We start from the raw sequence: 15874 nt of genomic DNA, 5'->3' as shown, positions 1-15874 counted from the left end.
ACGAGGTTTGTCGGAATAAATAGCGCCGCGTTTCTCCATCAAGTCGAACGCTGCGTCTGTTGTATTCAAGAAAACCAGGGCGACTCCAAACACGTGGACATATACAACGTCGCCTGAACGCGAAGTAGCGCGGTGAGTCAAAGTCAGTTCAGATCGTCGTAATCCAGAAGTTTGTCATACCATACTGTTTGGCCCATTCGGTTGCAGCAAGCCACATCTGCTTGAGCGGGATGTCAAGAACATTCCCGACCAGGGGAAGCGGCTTCGGACCAGGCGGAAGCGGGAGGTGTTTGGTCTTCGATCTTGACCTCACAAAGAGCGCGGTACAAAGGATACCGGCAAGCAAGGCGAAGAGGACCGGATTCATCGTTATTGTTACAGGAGACAAAAAGGAGTGTAACGAGTGGGAACGCGGGCCAGGGCGGGCTATATATGATGGGACAAGATAAGAGAGGGCAAGAGAGACTAGTATAAAGAGAGAAAAGAAAATGGAAGAGACGGACGAGAACCTTTTAAACTCACGCGGACTGGGCGAAGCGAATGCGGTTTCCCATACAAGGCACAAGGCGTCTCGAAGGACGGGCGACCCATCCGTTCCAGCCATTTGCAGATCGATGGGCCCACTTTTTGAAAATCATTTACAGTCGGACCACGTCGGACAAGCAATTTCAAGTCCCCGAGAGACAGAAATCAGACCATCTGGACTTCTCTACCTTCTTCCGACGTCCCTGGCACCCACTCCGACCCACTCCGACTATACGTGGTTTTCTGAATTGATGGTCTATCGATCTGCAAGCGGCTGTCATTACTATCCCCGCCACTTAATTTGACCTCGACAGCCATCTGCGGAACCAGAACCCATCTCGTGGCGTAACACGAGGTCGATTTAGGTAACCCCCTTGTATTTGCCTCCGTCTCGGGCCAGATTTGCCATCAGCGGGCCAGGGGGGTTTCTATATCTGGCCTTTGTTTGTTGGACTTGGTTTGGTCTTGTCGACGAGATACTAACCCTTCGTGACCATCGGAAACCATTCATTACACCGACTATAGTCGTCTAACACGTAGAATACTCTATTCGTCTCTCATCATACACCCATCATCGTGCATTCTAAACAGATGTCGTTACGGCAGGCGGCACGTACTTGCCACTTCCCGGCTTGAAGATATCCTGCGAAGCCCTCAGTTACCCGATGACACACTGGGACCCTGGACAAACAAACCTTGACCATCCCGCGCGCGATCTGCGTCAGCGCCCGCCTGCTCTCCCAGAGCGGGTACAGCACAACCGATATCGCCGACAGGAAACACCAGATGATCCCGATAGTCACCCACGCAGCCAGCCCGCGCACGCCGTACACCGTCTGCGCGAAGAACAGCGGCAGAGGGATGAGGATGAGGAGGATGAGTGTCTGCTCCGCGAAGGGCGGCGCTCGTCAGCCTTACCCAATCTTCATCTCGCGCAATGCCGGACAGAATCAACACGTACCAGGGCAACAGAAGACCAAGAAGCGAACCTAAACGCCTTCTTCAGTCCCACAGGGTCCAGCTCCAGCTCCTCTTCCATCGCGGCAGCGTCTGATGAGACGGACCGCACGTCATCGGACGCCGACGATTCCTGCCGCTTTTTCTCGTCCAGCCCGTCCAGGCTCTCCTCTGTTTGCCTGTTGCTGGCCTCGGAGCCGTGCCGTGTATCCTTTTCGTGCACTTTGGCGTTGATCGCCCTGGTGGCATCGAAGTTGAAGTTCTCCGGCCACTGTCAAGTAGGGTCCACTCAAATTTAGCAGCAGTAACTAGCGTTTCAAGGAGCGCGACGTACTATTAATGACGTGACGACTGCAATGATGCCGCCCACACCGATAGACGCCAGGTTTCCGGTGAGCATCTCATAGTCGCCTGCAAATCGGGTCAGTTGGGGGTATTCAACTGCTCGCACGGCACTGCTTACCTCCAGTAGTCTAGACAGCGTGAAAGGTCAACACTGTATTTGAAAGATGTACATGTAGGTTAAACACTTACCGTGACATTGATGACCTTGCCATTCAGACTCGAAGTAACCACGAGCCATGACATGACACCACAAGCAAATCCAACCAGAGCGCCAATTATGGAGCCCCATTTATTCGCCTTGCTCCAGGTCACGCAGATAGCAATTGGTACTACTGCCGAGCCGAGGATGACACCCATAAAAGTCTACACGGAGGTTGATTGGGTGATACAGTATCGAGCGTTGTGTGTAACACTCACGTATAGCCAGCCCATAGATACACCGATATAGTAGAATATAGTCCCGGCGAGACCCATGACGATGGCGAAGAAGGCGACCTGATTTGATTTAGCGTTATTCCTTGCGTCAAAGTCAAGACAGCACCCTGCACACGCACCATGAGGTGGTTCATCCTCAGAATCTGCTGCTCGTTCGCGCGGGGGTTGATGTACCTCTGTGAATCATGAATGGAGCTTGAGTGGCTGGGTCCTACATGCAACTCCGATATTGAATATCACCTTGTAGACATCATATGTAAGGATCGAGGACACGGCGATGAGCTCGGCAGATGTGGCAGATGTGACGGCCAAGAAGAGAAGGACGAGGAGTGCGGCTGCACCTCCCTTGTGAAGGAGGGCAGCTGCGGCTGCCGAAGCGGGGAGACCTGCAGACACATCCGCGGGCGTGAGTGTCTGCATATCAGGGTCTCCGGTGAGTGCTCTCGCGGCCAGCCCAAGGGTTGTGGCGAACGCGAAAGGGATCGCAAACCTGGGTGATTGAGCGGTTGGACGAAGTCAGGATAATTCAAATTGCGAGAGCACTCGCCATGCGATACCGCCTAGCAGGTAGGCCTTGACGCACGTCGAGGGCTTGCTAGCAATAGCCCGCTGCCAGTAGGCCTGGTCCTGGAACACGGTGGCGAAGTTTCCAATCAAATTAATGACCCCGAAGATCAATCCGTTCTTCGACCGCATGGTGAGGTACGAGCCGTGCGCGTTGCCTGCTACGGGGGCCTTCTCCGCTGCGGCAGCGAGCAGGTCGTGCATCTTGGAAAAGCTGCCAATTTTGGGGGAGGTGGCGTATACGGTGAACAGGAAGGTGAGGATGATCGCGAAGAGGACGGTCGTGTGCGTGCTATTTTCGACGGTCAGAAGGTAAGACGCGCGGCGGTAAGGTGGTAGAGTCCTCACTAGTCACATAGAAGGGTGGAACGCATCCCACCTACTACTACATAGATACACACGCCCAGTGGAATGAGGAAACACGCCTATGAATTGGACATGTAACAGTATATCGGCGCAGGAGAAGGATAGACTTACGGCAATCGTGTTCATACCGGTAAGGTCCGTCACAGTAGCGGAACCTCCGAGAATTAACATGGAGGAAACTATGATGTTCGTGGCCAACCTGGACAGCGTCAATCCTATTCTTGGCGCATCCCCAACCTGCCACTCACCCGAAGAACATGAAGACCGAGTGTGCAACCGTCCCCCACCTGGCTGCGACAATCTCAAGCCAGGTGTGCGCGTGGGGCGCGTTCAATTTCAATTTAGCGGCGAGCTGAGGAGTACTCTCAATCTCTGATTAAGATCAATATTCTCACATGCACTAACCATAGCGAACAGCAACACTTGGACTGTCGCGCCTGCCCCGTACCACCATGGCCCCGATATGCCGTACTTGTAGGCGACCGCACTAGATTGCAGCTGAGCGACGATCGTCAGCAGTCAAACCCAGTCAAACCTGACCAGTAATCCGAGAGGGATCAACGCACCAAAGTTGCTGCCCATGTCCACGCGGATACAATTCCGGACGCGATCAGACCCGGCTTCACGCTTCTGGACGCGCTACTGAACTCTTCCGCATTCTTGGGCGAGAATCCAGTGTATCGCGTCTGGATCGCGGTTAGGACCAGCATGAACGCGCTGAAGAACAACCCAATCCCTGGATTGCGGGTGAGCTTCCAGCATTATTAGGCAATCCTTCGATCTTACCAACAACTGAGAACGGAAGTAGAGTAAGTCATCTACCCTTTCAGAACCGGACATTGCGCTCACCGACTCCATATCCTGCTCCTTGCGGCAATATGCTAGCTGCAGAGTCGGACATCTTCGCGCGTAGCTACAGCCTAATGGAACAAGAAACAAAGGAACGGCGCTCAAGAAGCGACGTCTTCGACATCTGAGACGCTCTTTACTTAAACCACGGCGTCAGGGACTTAGATCATACCTCCTTATCTCCCCCACAGGAAGAGAAGATCAGCCACAGAAGTCATTACGGCGCTTTGGAGATGTCAGATAAGCACCAGAATATTTTTGACGGGCAGGGTCTTATCTATCGCTTGCAGGCGCTGGTAACCTTGATGGCGGAACTCCGTGAAGAACTGCTCCCGAGATGCACTCAGTCCAGCTTGTAAGTCTGAAATATGCGTGTTTCAAGGACGTTACTGTTCTAGGGTCATCCTAAGGGACGACAAAGGAGGCATTGACACTACTGCGACATTCTGCGGATATACGGGAATCCGTGTGTAGTCAAAGCTGACCTCAGTCCAGGAGACTCGTCGGTGGTGGTACGTTCAAGAAGGCTTCTGCCAGATCCGTAACTCATCCGGACCGTGTCCATCGGAGAACCTGTGCAGTCATCCCAGGGGTTCGAGAAGATAAGTCAATAAGGCTGGACCTTTCTAAACGTACTGAAAGCCTCCCCAGGCTCCCCCTGCAGTCAACAGGGCGTTGCGAACAGCATTTACCTGGTATGTTTCTCCAAGCCGAGACTATCAGACCCAAGGCCCAGGAGCTCCCGCCACAGATGAGTAGCTTCTGAGCTTCGCAAGGGTGTTAGCCTCCCTTGATCTTCCTTGGAGAAAGTGTAATCTGACCGTCTTGAATCCGGAACAGAAACCAAGGCACCACTGAACCGTTATGGTCCCCTCGACTCCACCCGTATCTGGCCGGGAGGAAAAGACGGGAGGATGTAACATGGTCCTACATATTCCCTATCGAGTCGCCCCTGTCCTGCTCCCGCACTAAAAAGCCTCTGTCGTTCTGAGATAACGATTCGGGTTCATCGGCCGGCCAAGGTAAGAAACTACAAGAAGCATATGGAGTCGGTCTGTCGGTTTCCAGTCCAAAAGCCGCAGAGACAGTACGCAGGCCAAAGGGCACTGGAAGACTGTCGGCATTCTAGGGAGACTTGGCATTTACAGCGCCAGCATTCTGTATGAGGTGGTATACAGCATCCGTGAACCAATGCTTAGCTGGACTAGTACTGCGGCCTTCAAGTGATATAGACAGCGAACGTCGCATTTGGGTTTGAAAGGTTAACAATAGCCTCCTCCACTGGATGCAACCATATCACAGTCTAGATCTGGAGGGTAATACTAATACAGCAGTCGGTTACTCAGCCTCGCAACCATGCAGCGTAGTAGGAGCCAATTGGGAACCTAGTAGCTTATTTGGCCCTGTGTGGCAAGAGCTTTGGATTCTAACAAGCGCAAACAATCGCCACCCAATTTGCGATCTGACATGTATGAAAAGTTCTAAAGCGTCTGTTCTGCGGTCGTAAGTTTCTGTATACGCCATTCAAGCCACGAATACTCGGTCGGACGCGATTGAGGTGCTCTGATATTACCCAGTCGGACTATTATTGCCTGCATTATTTGCCGAAGAGCTCTCATTCATCACAAGCAAGTTACAAGTATAGGGAACGCTTTCTACAGCGGACTCCAATCGAACCTCCAGGCAGTTCCTGACGTTTATTTACACGTTTAATCCTAACAATGTCTGCACTGGGGAAACGAAAAGAGCGGGAGGATGAACCTGAGCAGCCAAAAGTACATGGGTCCGTACGCTCCCAGCAGTTTCCTGTGCTGCATTAACTCGACGTCCTAGATCTACACTCTTCGTATCCAACCTGCCATACACCGCAACATCAACCGACCTACAAACACTTTTCTCCGATATCGCACCTGTGAGGTCTGCGTTCGTGGTGACCGAGAAGGGGTCGGGAGTCTCGAAAGGCGTCGGGTACGTCTCCTTCGCCGTCAAAGAGGACGCCAAAGCAGCATATGAAAAGCTATCACGAGAAGGGATCACCCTTGACGGCCGAGGCTTGAGGGTATCATGGGCGGACAGCAAGGTACGGGTCTCTGCATCAATTGCGCGGGCGTGTAACGCTGACTTGCACAGAACAAGCACAAGGATGAGAAAACGGAGAAGGCACCAAAACCCCGTCCTGAACCCCGCCCTCGTGCTGCACCGTCACAGAGTGACCCTTTGGCAATCCGTACGATCGTGATCGCCGGCCTTCCATCTTCTATCGACTCAAAGTCGCTGTGGAAGAAGGTTCGGAAGTATGGGGGCGCAGAGAAGGTTGAGTGGCCGTTAAAGAGGGATGATGGCACTGAGGATCCTACAAGCGGTGAGTTTTCGGGGACCATGGCATAACCTTGTCTCAACTAACTTCAATCAGCGCACGCCGTATTTGCTACACCCGCCGCTGCCCAGGAGGCCGTCAGCAAGCTGCACGCCCATGTCTTCAAAGGCTCCCTTCTCTCCGTCACTCTCAAGAAACGGCTCGAAGGGCTCGCGAAAGCCACCATCAAACGGGGCAAAGCCAAAGCCGGGGCCCCCGTCATGCCGAGTCGCTCCAGCAGGCTGATCGTGCGCAACCTACCGTTCAACATCACCGAACAAGATCTCCGCGCCGTGTTCCTGCCGTATGGGCCTATCTACTCGATCACCCTGCCGATGACGGAGGCGAAAGAAGGCGAGCAGCCGCGGCCGAAGGGCTTCGCGTTCGTGTGGATGCTGAGTAAGAAGGACGCGGAGAAGGCGATGGAGGGGTGTAATGGGCTGAAGGTGCGCGCGGGGATGGCGGATGGGATCGTTTCGGATAAGCAGAAGCGGAAGAAACAAAGACGGGAGGAGACGAAGGCGAGGAAGACAGCGAAGGGAGATGAGGAGGAAGAGGCGAGTGATGCGGCGGAGGAAGAGGAGGATGGGAAGAAGGCGCGTGAACGGGTTATCGCGGTTGATTGGGCATTGAGTAAGGATCGTTGGGAAGAAGAGAAAGCAAAGATCGAGGAGGTGGAGGATGAGGAAGATCCAGAGGAGGGCGCTGACAGCGACCAGTCTGAAGTGGAGTCCGGGAGTGAGTCCGACGAAGGGGAAGGGCCTCTAGGCGTTCATGAAGACGGCAGCGATGATGATGAAAGCGGCGGATCGGATGAGAGTGGTGACGAGGACATGGACGTGGATGAGCAGAAGCCTGCAAAGCCGACTCTACCGCCTCCAGAGACTGGCACTACACTCTTCATCCGGAACGTGCCATACGAGGCCACTGAAGATGAATTACGGACACTGTAGGTACAACAGCAACATCTGAAGATGTTCTATCTGACATTTTCCTCCAGTTTCCGTACATTCGGGCCGCTACGATATGCTCGAATCACTATGGACCATGCTACAGGGCGTCCTCGTGGAACGGGTTTCGTCTGCTTCTGGAACAAGGAAGACGCAGACAAGGCTATCCAGCAGAGCGAAATCCTTCGGGCTGAGACTGCAGGAGAAGAGCTGGTAAGTCACAACTGCCTTGCTATCGTTGAAGCGTATATCAATTCATGGTTTTGCTCCAGCCGAAGAAAAATCCCTTCAAGTTCTCATCGATTCTGACTCCGGACCCGTCCTCAGCAATGGCTCAGAGTTTAGTCCTCCATGGACGCACTCTGGACGTCATTCGAGCCGTCACGCGGGAAGACGCCGTCAAGCTCAAAGAAGCTGGCGAGAAGCAGCGACAGAAGGCGGATAAGCGCAATCTGTACTTGCTCAGAGAAGGAAGTAAGTACCGGACGTTCGAACTGCCATCTCATTCTGATCTCCCAATTCGCCTGTGCAGTTATATTACCCAACACTCCAGCGGCAGAGCTGCTCAGCACCGCCGAAGTCGAAAAACGCACAATGTCGTTCAACGCGAGAAAGAAGCTCCTTCAGTCGAACCCGTCTCTTTTCATTTCCAAGACGCGTCTCAGCATACGCCAAATCCCGCTCTTCGTCACTGAGCGCTCGCTGCGCAAGCTCGCTGTGCACGCCATCCGCGCGTTCAACATCGAGTATCTGAAGGGCTCGAGACCGGGACTGACCGAAGATGAGCTGACGGATCCGGCCGGGCGTGAGCATGCAGAGGAGGAGCATTCGGAGACGGAAAGTCACAAGCCTCAGCCGAAGAAGAAATCGTTCCTGAAGAAAAATTCGAAGGTCCGGCAGGCGAAGATCGTGCGTCAACAGGACCGCGTCGACCCCGTCACGGGCAAAGGCCGCAGCAAAGGCTACGGCTTCCTCGAGCTCGACACGCATGCGAACGCGCTGCGCGTCTTGCGATGGGCGAATAACAACCCCGACGTGCTGGACCTCTTCCGGGAGTGGTGGAAGACCGAGCTATCGGATCTAGTGAAACTGGAGAAGAAGAAACCCGAGAAGGAAAGGGAGAAGGGTCGGCTAGAGAGGCTGGAGCTGGAGCTGGAGAAGGCTGACACGCGGGATGTGAAGGCGAGGGGGACGCTGATTATTGAGTTTTCGATTGAAAACGTGCAGGTAGTACAACGAAGAGCGGCGCGTCAGAAGGACACGAAAGATGTTACGGTCAGTCTTCCGGTGCATATTCATTGTCGTAGGCTTTTGAACTGAAACGGCTGTTTGGAGCAGGTGAAAGACCGGCCAACCCGGACTGCAGCCTCTCCGAAAAAGGACACGATCGCGAATAAGGAGGAGGAGAGGCCCAGCAAGAAGCAGCGTAAACGGCAAGATAGCAGTGCGGATTCTCGTCGGAATATGGCGCCTCCGCCCGCAGAGGCGCCTGTGAAGAACAAAAACCCAGTGGGATCTATCATTGGCAAAAAGCGGAAACAGCGCAAGCTGGCCAAGAAAGGCCACTCGTAGCTTTGTATCTTGTCGTAGGTCGTCTATACTTGCGTGTGCAATTATAATTATCTCGTCTGGTGGTCACCTATCGTGAATTGAGACAGGTATATGGCATTGCGTGTAAGGAGCGGGAAATTAAGACTTTCTTATCTCTACAAATATGGCTACGCGTGACTACACAAGGCGACGAAGGGTATACTGCGGGCGGGGAATGCGATACATGATTAAATGAGCGGTACATTACGCGTACGGGGTCATACTTGTTCGTTGAAGGAGCGTATTACTTCATGGATGGACGTGCGGACATAGACTGCTCCAGTCGAAATCATCGCGTCGGGGAGGACGACGCAACATGGTCGAAACTGAACTTCTTTCTCGTCGACCATATCTTCTTGCCCACCAAAATCTTGCGTGTAACTGTAATCCTCTTTCCGTATATCTTCTTCCCGAACTCGAGCAGTGCCTGCACGACGTCCTCGCGCTGGTCATAGAACACAGCGTGGCTTCCGCCGGCCACACTCACCGCGCTCAGCTGCGGAAAGTGCGGCCTCATCTCGTCGACGACCGCCTGCCCGTCGACGTATGGGTCGGCGGCGCCGCACACGCAGAGCAGCGGGAGCCCCTTCCTTCCGGCTTCGAACAAGGGCGCCGGATCCTGCGGGCGGGAGAAAACGAGCCCGGTCACAGTCGGGGACTGCAGCGCGGTCATGCCGATCCATGCCGTCTTGACAGCGAACGGCACCCGGTCGGGGTCGTTGAAACACGAGTCGACGAAGCGCGCGAGGAGGGATTTGACCTCGGTGATGGAGGCTGTGGAGGAGGGGAGCATCTGCGGGATGACGGAAAGGATGTCGGGCTTGCCAACGGATTGCATGACAGGGCCGATGTAAGGGAGCGCGGAGATGAAGACGGCGCCGGCGAGGGGTAGGGGGCGGATGTTGGCGCAGATATCGGCGACTACGGTTGCTGGTGAGAGGGCACGTTAGTCAAAGTATTGGGAGACGGAGGTAAGTTATCGGGAGACGTACCTCCGAGGCTCCTGGGGAGATAAGATGGTCAGCGCCAGTTCGCTGGTGGAAGGACTGGGCTTACCAGCCAACGAAAATAGGTTTGACGAGGTCGAAAGCAGATACCACAGCGGAAAAGTCGTCCGCATAGAGGTGGGACTGGTACCCCTCCATTGTCTCGGGTTTGTCACTCCTTCCATGTCCTCGCATGTCGTATCTGACCTATTGGGTGTCAGCACCTCTTAGTATGTGGCATCCACGAGATAGAGATAGTGGACACGCACTAGATAAAAGTTGTCAAGAAGTCGTTCATCCCGGAACAAGTCGTCGAAAATGGCCGCACTGAGCGAGACGCCATGGGTAAATACAAGGCTCGGTTTCTGGGAGTCCCCGACCGCCTCGGCGTATATCCTAGCACCGTCAGAGGACCTCAAGTATCTGGTCGAAGGAATGAACGACATCATTGAAGAGGTCCAAATGACGGTGAGGAGAGGGACGAGGGCGAGGTGGTTCTTGATGGGGCGGACGGACAAAAGACGTCGACTTCGACTCGGGATAAAACTTCGTCCTGGTTAGATTGCCTAGGAGACCGATCCATCTTAGCGAGTGGAATTCGGGAGAAAATCTTGGTCGAGATTTGAGACCACAAGAGGGAGATAATCTCAGGCACCGTGCCTATTGTCATGACGCGAACTCGCCACGACATTGAGAACTCCTCTGAAGATACATAACCAGCTTGTATACAGAGCTAGTTGCCCGCAATGTCAATGTTTAGAGTCGTAGTCTGTCATAAGACCGTTCTCCGGCTCTTCCGCAAATGCAGCAGATGCCGTGAGGCGAACCTACCGACCGGAGCTCTTAGCCTCTTGCCTGGTAAAGTCGAGGCTCCGTCTAAGCGGCATAGATACCGTAGCGTTCTTCGGTGGTGGGCCAATCGGATCGCTTCATATCCTCGCTGGATCGTCATTGCATCCCTTATATGGCTAGAAAACGTTAGATTGTAGATCTCGTTCTTTTCCCCACAGTAGGCTTTCTTTCGAATTCGTGGTCCTCCCTCTGACGCACAAGCAAATTGTTGTGGACTGTGTATCGGGTATATATGTTCACTTCAATTTCAGTGACACGAGCGGTTCGACTGCCCTCCTGCAGCGGAGCGTACGTCTCTTCCCGAAATACGAAGGTACGGCCAGGAACTCCTCCGGTCGTCGAATCTTCTATCGGCCGGCGAAGGGAGTCAGGCACTGTGAAATTCTGAACGTCTCTGGCTGAGCATCGTCGCTGATATGACCATCTCCTGGGATGGCTCATGGCTGTAGAGCTATGCATAGTAAGTAGTAGCCAACCACTTGAAATCCGCTTCGCGTGTTGCGCATTCCTCTGCCCCAGCAACAAACGAGTTCTGCCACCTGATGTCCCGTCGGATCGACGTCACGTCTATTTGTGATCTTTCTCCCGAGCTGCAGTGGGCTGGAATGTCAATAGGCTCACTATACATAGCCCCGTGGGCGGGATTGCAGCGCATCGGCAGCGGGGTCGCGGTCGAGCGATTCGCAGCGAAGAAATGCTGTCATTTTTTATGAGATCGTTGTAGTACCTCAAAGCTTAAGGATACGAGAGTGAGGCGCGCAATTACTGGTACCGGGGCTGAACTGGTTCGAGCAATATATACATCTTGAATATCAGTTATATTACATTGTCCGTGTATAACAACATCGACAAGCAGAAGAGGGAGACGATAGCGCTACACTGATAAAGATAGCTGGTGAGAGACTGAGAAATGCATGGCGTTGAGCAGCAATCGCTGGAGCGATAGATAGAGAGACACGGGGAACGGAAGACAGCAGTGAATAACACGATAGAGGGGGATAGGGAGACCGCATAAGACAGGAGGGCAGGGAGAAGGGGAGACAACTAGCGATAGCGCGACGGCGAGGCAAGAAGATCGGGATAAAACTGACAATAAGATAGAAAAACCGCGGGGACTAACAGTTTGCAAAGGACGGGGGGACAGGAGGTCCACAGGGAATAAAGAGAAACCTGATGATGAACGAACGACCCGGGATGGAGACGCAAGGGAGGTATCTCACTGGCGTGATATGGGTGGTGAGTCAATCATAGAGTCTTCTGAGCATGACAACGACTCCGCACCTTAAACTTCGCCTTCGACCTTGCCTTGGACGTCACCGGCGCCTTCGCTCTTGTCTGCCCCTTTACCTGCGCCCTGGCCTGCGCCCTGGCATGAGCCCTGGCCTGAGCCCTGGCCTGAGCCCTGGCCTGCGCCTCAGCCTTCAATCTGGTCAGGACTTCGGGGAGATACGGGCATGTCGCATGATGCTCCCGACACGCCGCCGTCCCCTTCAACACTACGCCACAAGGTTTGCAAGAATTGCATGCGGCATTTTGCAAGTGCCTGGTCAAGGCATCTCCCCTGGACGCCTTGCTGTCGCACAAAGGGCAGTGCTCCGAGGTATCCAGATGGCGCTTGCTGTCCAGGTGTCTGGAGAGACCGCGGACCTGCGGACGCATTTTACAATCCGGCCACGGGCAGCTGATGGATAGCGTAGATGAGCGGGGGACCTGCCCATTGAGATGTTGGTCAAGTATATGATCCACCATCGCCTGGCTATCCTTCTTGACCTGCGCCTTACAGCCTTGGGCCGAACAAACAACCCAGCCAACACCTAGGGCAGACGGTCGGAACTTTAGGGAAAGGGTCGTCGGGTCCGTCATCTGCTGCTGCTGCTTGGCAAAGGAGGCGCTGCCCCCCTCGGCCGAGAGCCTCGATGCCGAGTCCCCCACGCTGTGTGGGCTAGAACCGTCGGTGGATTGTGCGCCGTTGTCTTTGGCGTCCTCTCCTTCCTTGTAAGCATCGCCCGCAGAGAGGCCGTCGCCGTATGCATCGACCTCGGCTGCCGAAAGACCGTCGTCGTAGAGATCGGAGGAGGTCTCCGGGAGACCCTCGTCGCCGGCTTCCCCTGTCAATCTGGTCTCCTCGTCCGTCGGCGGTGCAAGAGGCTAAGCAAGAATCAAAGTGCTAGGGTCAGGAAATGGTACTGTGCACAATAACCAGTCATTACTCACAGGCCCCATCACAAGACGGGGATCGACACATGACGACGGGGAGTGTGACGATTCCGAGACGTGTATATACGAGGGCTCGTACCCTATTGGGTGTCCAAGCATATCCGAAGTAGGCATCCTAAGTAGGAACATTAACATTTGCCAAACGGATACATGAACTACTCCTCACGGTGGCATGCCCTGATTAAGATAAGCACCACTCTGAAGTCTAGAACGTCCATCAGCGCCACGATATCGCAACAGAATGCTACTGCACGTACGGTTGCCGAGAATACGGTGCGACATTTCGGAGATGAACACGATGTTGAATAGCATAGCTGCGCACGGCCCTAACATGACTACGATTCACAACTGTAGACCATCATCGCCCAGTAGAAGTACTTACCCCTGATAAATATAGGCCCTAACCGCGTACAAGCCCGGGCTTCAGTAAGGGCGCGCCAGTCAATAATGAAAGCCAACTCACGAGCCAGACTCGAAAAGAGGATTGAAATTCTCGTCTGTCATGAGGCTAATCGTGAAGTCGTTGTGTGTGACGATGCGAGGGTAGCCTTTGTGGAGGAGTATCGCGGAGGCTGGAAGATGCCGGGAAGGCGTCGCTGTGATGGAGGAAGGAAAGCGAAGAACAGGCCCCTTTTATACCCCAGCGGAAAGCTGTGCTGAAGGATAAGGTTTGCCGTTCAACGAATCAACAAGGTCACGGACACCGCGAGAGGAAGACGCGCGAGAAAAGGCGTGACTGGGACGCGCGCGCGAGAGAGAGACGCGACTGAGCTTTGGTCCGCGCCACCGTCATCGATCGCGCATCGGTGCTCCTGCATCCTCCCCGCAGTGACCTAGCGTCCTCCTGCCAGAACAGATTCAGACGAATGCATTGGATGAGTAAAGTAGAGCACCTTACAATCGCCTACGCTTGGATCACTCCTGCCACTGTCACGACGCCACCACGGCCAGAGTGCCACAAGCACAGCATCCCTACCCGTTCCCAGCACTCTCGAGCATGACGCCACCGCTTGATTCGGGAATAACTTCTTCAAACCTACCTTTTCACAGCGAAGAAAGGTTTCTTCATACCGCCCGACCTGTTGGACGGCAGTCCCAAGCCTAGGTTGGAGCTGCACGGTCTCAGGACGGGTCCCTACCTTCGCGCCGACTATGCCTGCTTGCGCCGCTGCCACCCTAAGGACTACTGAGCAGCACCATCGCTGCACTCTCGCCGTGGCCTCGACCGTTGTCGGTGCCACCGGGGTCTCGAGCTTCTCAAGCGTTGCCTGCTTTGATTTACCCTCTTTCGACATCGCCGGGGCCGTCGACGGGACCATTCTCGTTCCACTGTTTAAGACGACGCGCAACTTTCCACTGCCGTCGGTGTTGATGCGCTTGACGACCTTCCTTTCCACACCATGACCTCCGCTCTGTACCAAGACTTACCATTTTACGAACAACCCCGACTGCAACGGTGGCCGCATTGGCGGAATCGCCAGCATCCTTCCATAGGGAAGCATCGCCAGAGACGCCTTGTATTTCCATATCGACGCCGTCAATGCTGGTGATGACTGCACGTACCTATTTCTACCCCTGCTACGACCGATGTCGACGGCGGCCCCGGCTGAGCGGGCCTGCGAGGCTCCATTGAAGCGACCTGCACCCTGCCGTACGGAGGATAGTGGATAATGGATGCACGTTCAGGCATACGTCTGTATACCCAATCCGAGATAAGACTTGGGACAACAGGGGACACGCAACGACAGGGTCATGGTACGTGTTGAATGGTCCCGCTGAGGAAGCACGACTCTCGCAGCCGTCTATACACAGTACTTCGGGGTCGGCACCAAGGGGGCTCGTTGCAAGCAACCTACCTTTTCTCGCGTGCTGTACGTTTCCTGCCGGACCATGCGCTGTGCGTCGAGTAGCGGCTTGAAATCGGACTGACATAGGCCAATAGGGACAAAGTCCCCGACCTTTCAACTTACCTCCGCATCCTTTATGCATGACCACTGCATTGAATCTGCGACAGCGCATGCCACGGTATGTCCTGGTGTTCCACGCTTCAGAGCCCATCTATATTTGCCGTTAGATGTTCGTGGGCGGCCTTATGCTGACGACGTACGTCGGGGAGCGTTCTACAAATATTCTTTGAGTATATAAAGCTGACACTGACAGCTCAAGGTTGCCTACGCATCTTGTGTGATGTCGACGGGTCTCAAATTCGTAGGAGTGCAGGTATCACAGTTGCTTTGCATTTCCCTGACGCTGTTAACTCTCGGAATACCAGACTACCTGCACACGTCCGCTCTCTTGTCATCTTACGAGCAGAGTTCGATCGGACGGTCGACTCCGCCAACGAACGTCATGGTGCAGCCAATCACTCTGTCACAGCCATTGGTAAGGATCATTGTTTTGCTCTTGGACAGGTAACAGTGTTGATCACAGCTCTATTTACAGTTTAATGTTTCCAGTCGACTTACCCGGAAAATGTTCTGGCTCTACGATTGCCGTTGGGCCGACAAGGATCGAAGACGTGGCTCAAGGCAAATCCCCCCTCAGCTTCTGAGATACGAACGCGTCGCTATCACTGATGCAGTCGCATTGTCGAGTTTATGCGATGCAAATCCCGCCAGGGCGACTCCAGCAGCGGTGTGATACCTCCGCGCGCCGACCCTTCGTATTATATGCATATGGGGTACGGCCCCGCGTTCTCGGAGAGCACTGGAACCTTCATCCGACGGCAGAAGGTGGGTTCAGAGCCTTTACAGTGAGGAGCACCTGCACATACCTCGTTTCAGCGGTTTCGTCATCCTTGAGATATCTCTCTGCACGAAGGCATCCCTTCCCAAAATATCAAATGGATGGTTTGCTACTGAACTGAGCAGGTAAGGCTGATT

General features: G+C 54.2%; 5 protein-coding genes across 5 annotated transcripts in view; 2 read left to right on the top strand and 3 right to left on the bottom strand.

Moving 5' to 3' along the window:
- Positions 1-493, bottom strand: part of GLOTRDRAFT_112374 (cytochrome P450) — a 3668-nt gene extending 3175 nt beyond the window's left edge. The window contains exon 1 of the mRNA XM_007871732.1: positions 181-493. Within this exon, the coding sequence (XP_007869923.1) occupies positions 181-367 (187 nt within the window). The 5' untranslated portion in view covers positions 368-493. The remainder of the gene's footprint in view (positions 1-180) is intronic.
- Positions 494-518: 25 nt separating this feature from the next.
- On the bottom strand, positions 519-4093 carry GLOTRDRAFT_117879 (Na+/solute symporter; the record flags this gene model as incomplete). Its single annotated transcript, XM_007871731.1, has 16 exons — positions 519-527; positions 1115-1168; positions 1221-1409; positions 1487-1753; positions 1817-1893; positions 2013-2190; positions 2245-2322; positions 2382-2438; positions 2503-2752; positions 2810-3118; positions 3175-3251; positions 3304-3391; positions 3441-3544; positions 3598-3690; positions 3759-3928; positions 4042-4093. 16 exons carry the CDS (start codon positions 4091-4093, stop codon positions 519-521), a joined length of 2052 nt encoding a protein of 683 aa, XP_007869922.1.
- A 1524-nt stretch (positions 4094-5617) lies between these two features.
- On the top strand, positions 5618-9005 carry GLOTRDRAFT_81029 (uncharacterized protein). The gene is made up of 8 exons (XM_007871730.1): positions 5618-5824; positions 5875-6121; positions 6172-6403; positions 6455-7346; positions 7398-7560; positions 7620-7821; positions 7880-8622; positions 8686-9005. The coding sequence occupies exons 1-8, from the start codon at positions 5763-5765 to the stop codon at positions 8917-8919; spliced, it is 2775 nt and encodes a 924-aa protein (XP_007869921.1). The 5' UTR covers positions 5618-5762; the 3' UTR covers positions 8920-9005.
- A 16-nt stretch (positions 9006-9021) lies between these two features.
- On the bottom strand, positions 9022-10369 carry GLOTRDRAFT_140899 (alpha/beta-hydrolase; the record flags this gene model as incomplete). The annotated part of the gene is made up of 4 exons (XM_007871729.1): positions 9022-9867; positions 9930-9940; positions 9994-10130; positions 10193-10369. The coding sequence occupies 4 exons, from the start codon at positions 10367-10369 to the stop codon at positions 9227-9229; spliced, it is 966 nt and encodes a 321-aa protein (XP_007869920.1). The 3' UTR covers positions 9022-9226.
- Positions 10370-11568: 1199 nt separating this feature from the next.
- On the top strand, positions 11569-12606 carry GLOTRDRAFT_101403 (uncharacterized protein). The gene is made up of 2 exons (XM_007871728.1): positions 11569-11994; positions 12057-12606. The coding sequence occupies exon 2, from the start codon at positions 12147-12149 to the stop codon at positions 12465-12467; it is 321 nt and encodes a 106-aa protein (XP_007869919.1). The 5' UTR covers positions 11569-11994; positions 12057-12146; the 3' UTR covers positions 12468-12606.
- The last annotated feature ends 3268 nt before the right edge of the window (positions 12607-15874 follow it).

This window comes from Gloeophyllum trabeum (genome assembly GCF_000344685.1).
Source record: "Gloeophyllum trabeum ATCC 11539 unplaced genomic scaffold GLOTRscaffold_00015, whole genome shotgun sequence".
NCBI lineage: Eukaryota > Fungi > Basidiomycota > Agaricomycetes > Gloeophyllales > Gloeophyllaceae > Gloeophyllum > Gloeophyllum trabeum.
Note: the sequence above shows the minus strand (reverse complement) of the source record. Positions and strands in the feature narration are given on the sequence as shown.

Bases quoted from the DNA above. Each gene is read 5' to 3' on its own strand.
- GLOTRDRAFT_101403 (XM_007871728.1), top strand. From the start codon at position 12,147: ATGAGCCCTGGCCTGAGCCCTGGCCTGAGCCCTGGCCTGCGCCTCAGC.
- GLOTRDRAFT_81029 (XM_007871730.1), top strand. From the start codon at position 5,763: ATGTCTGCACTGGGGAAACGAAAAGAGCGGGAGGATGAACCTGAGCAG. The intron at 5,825-5,874 runs GTCCGTACGCTC...TCGACGTCCTAG, and splicing joins GAGCAGCCAAAAGTACATGG to ATCTACACTCTTCGTATCCA. The intron at 7,561-7,619 runs GTAAGTCACAAC...GTTTTGCTCCAG, and splicing joins AGACTGCAGGAGAAGAGCTG to CCGAAGAAAAATCCCTTCAA.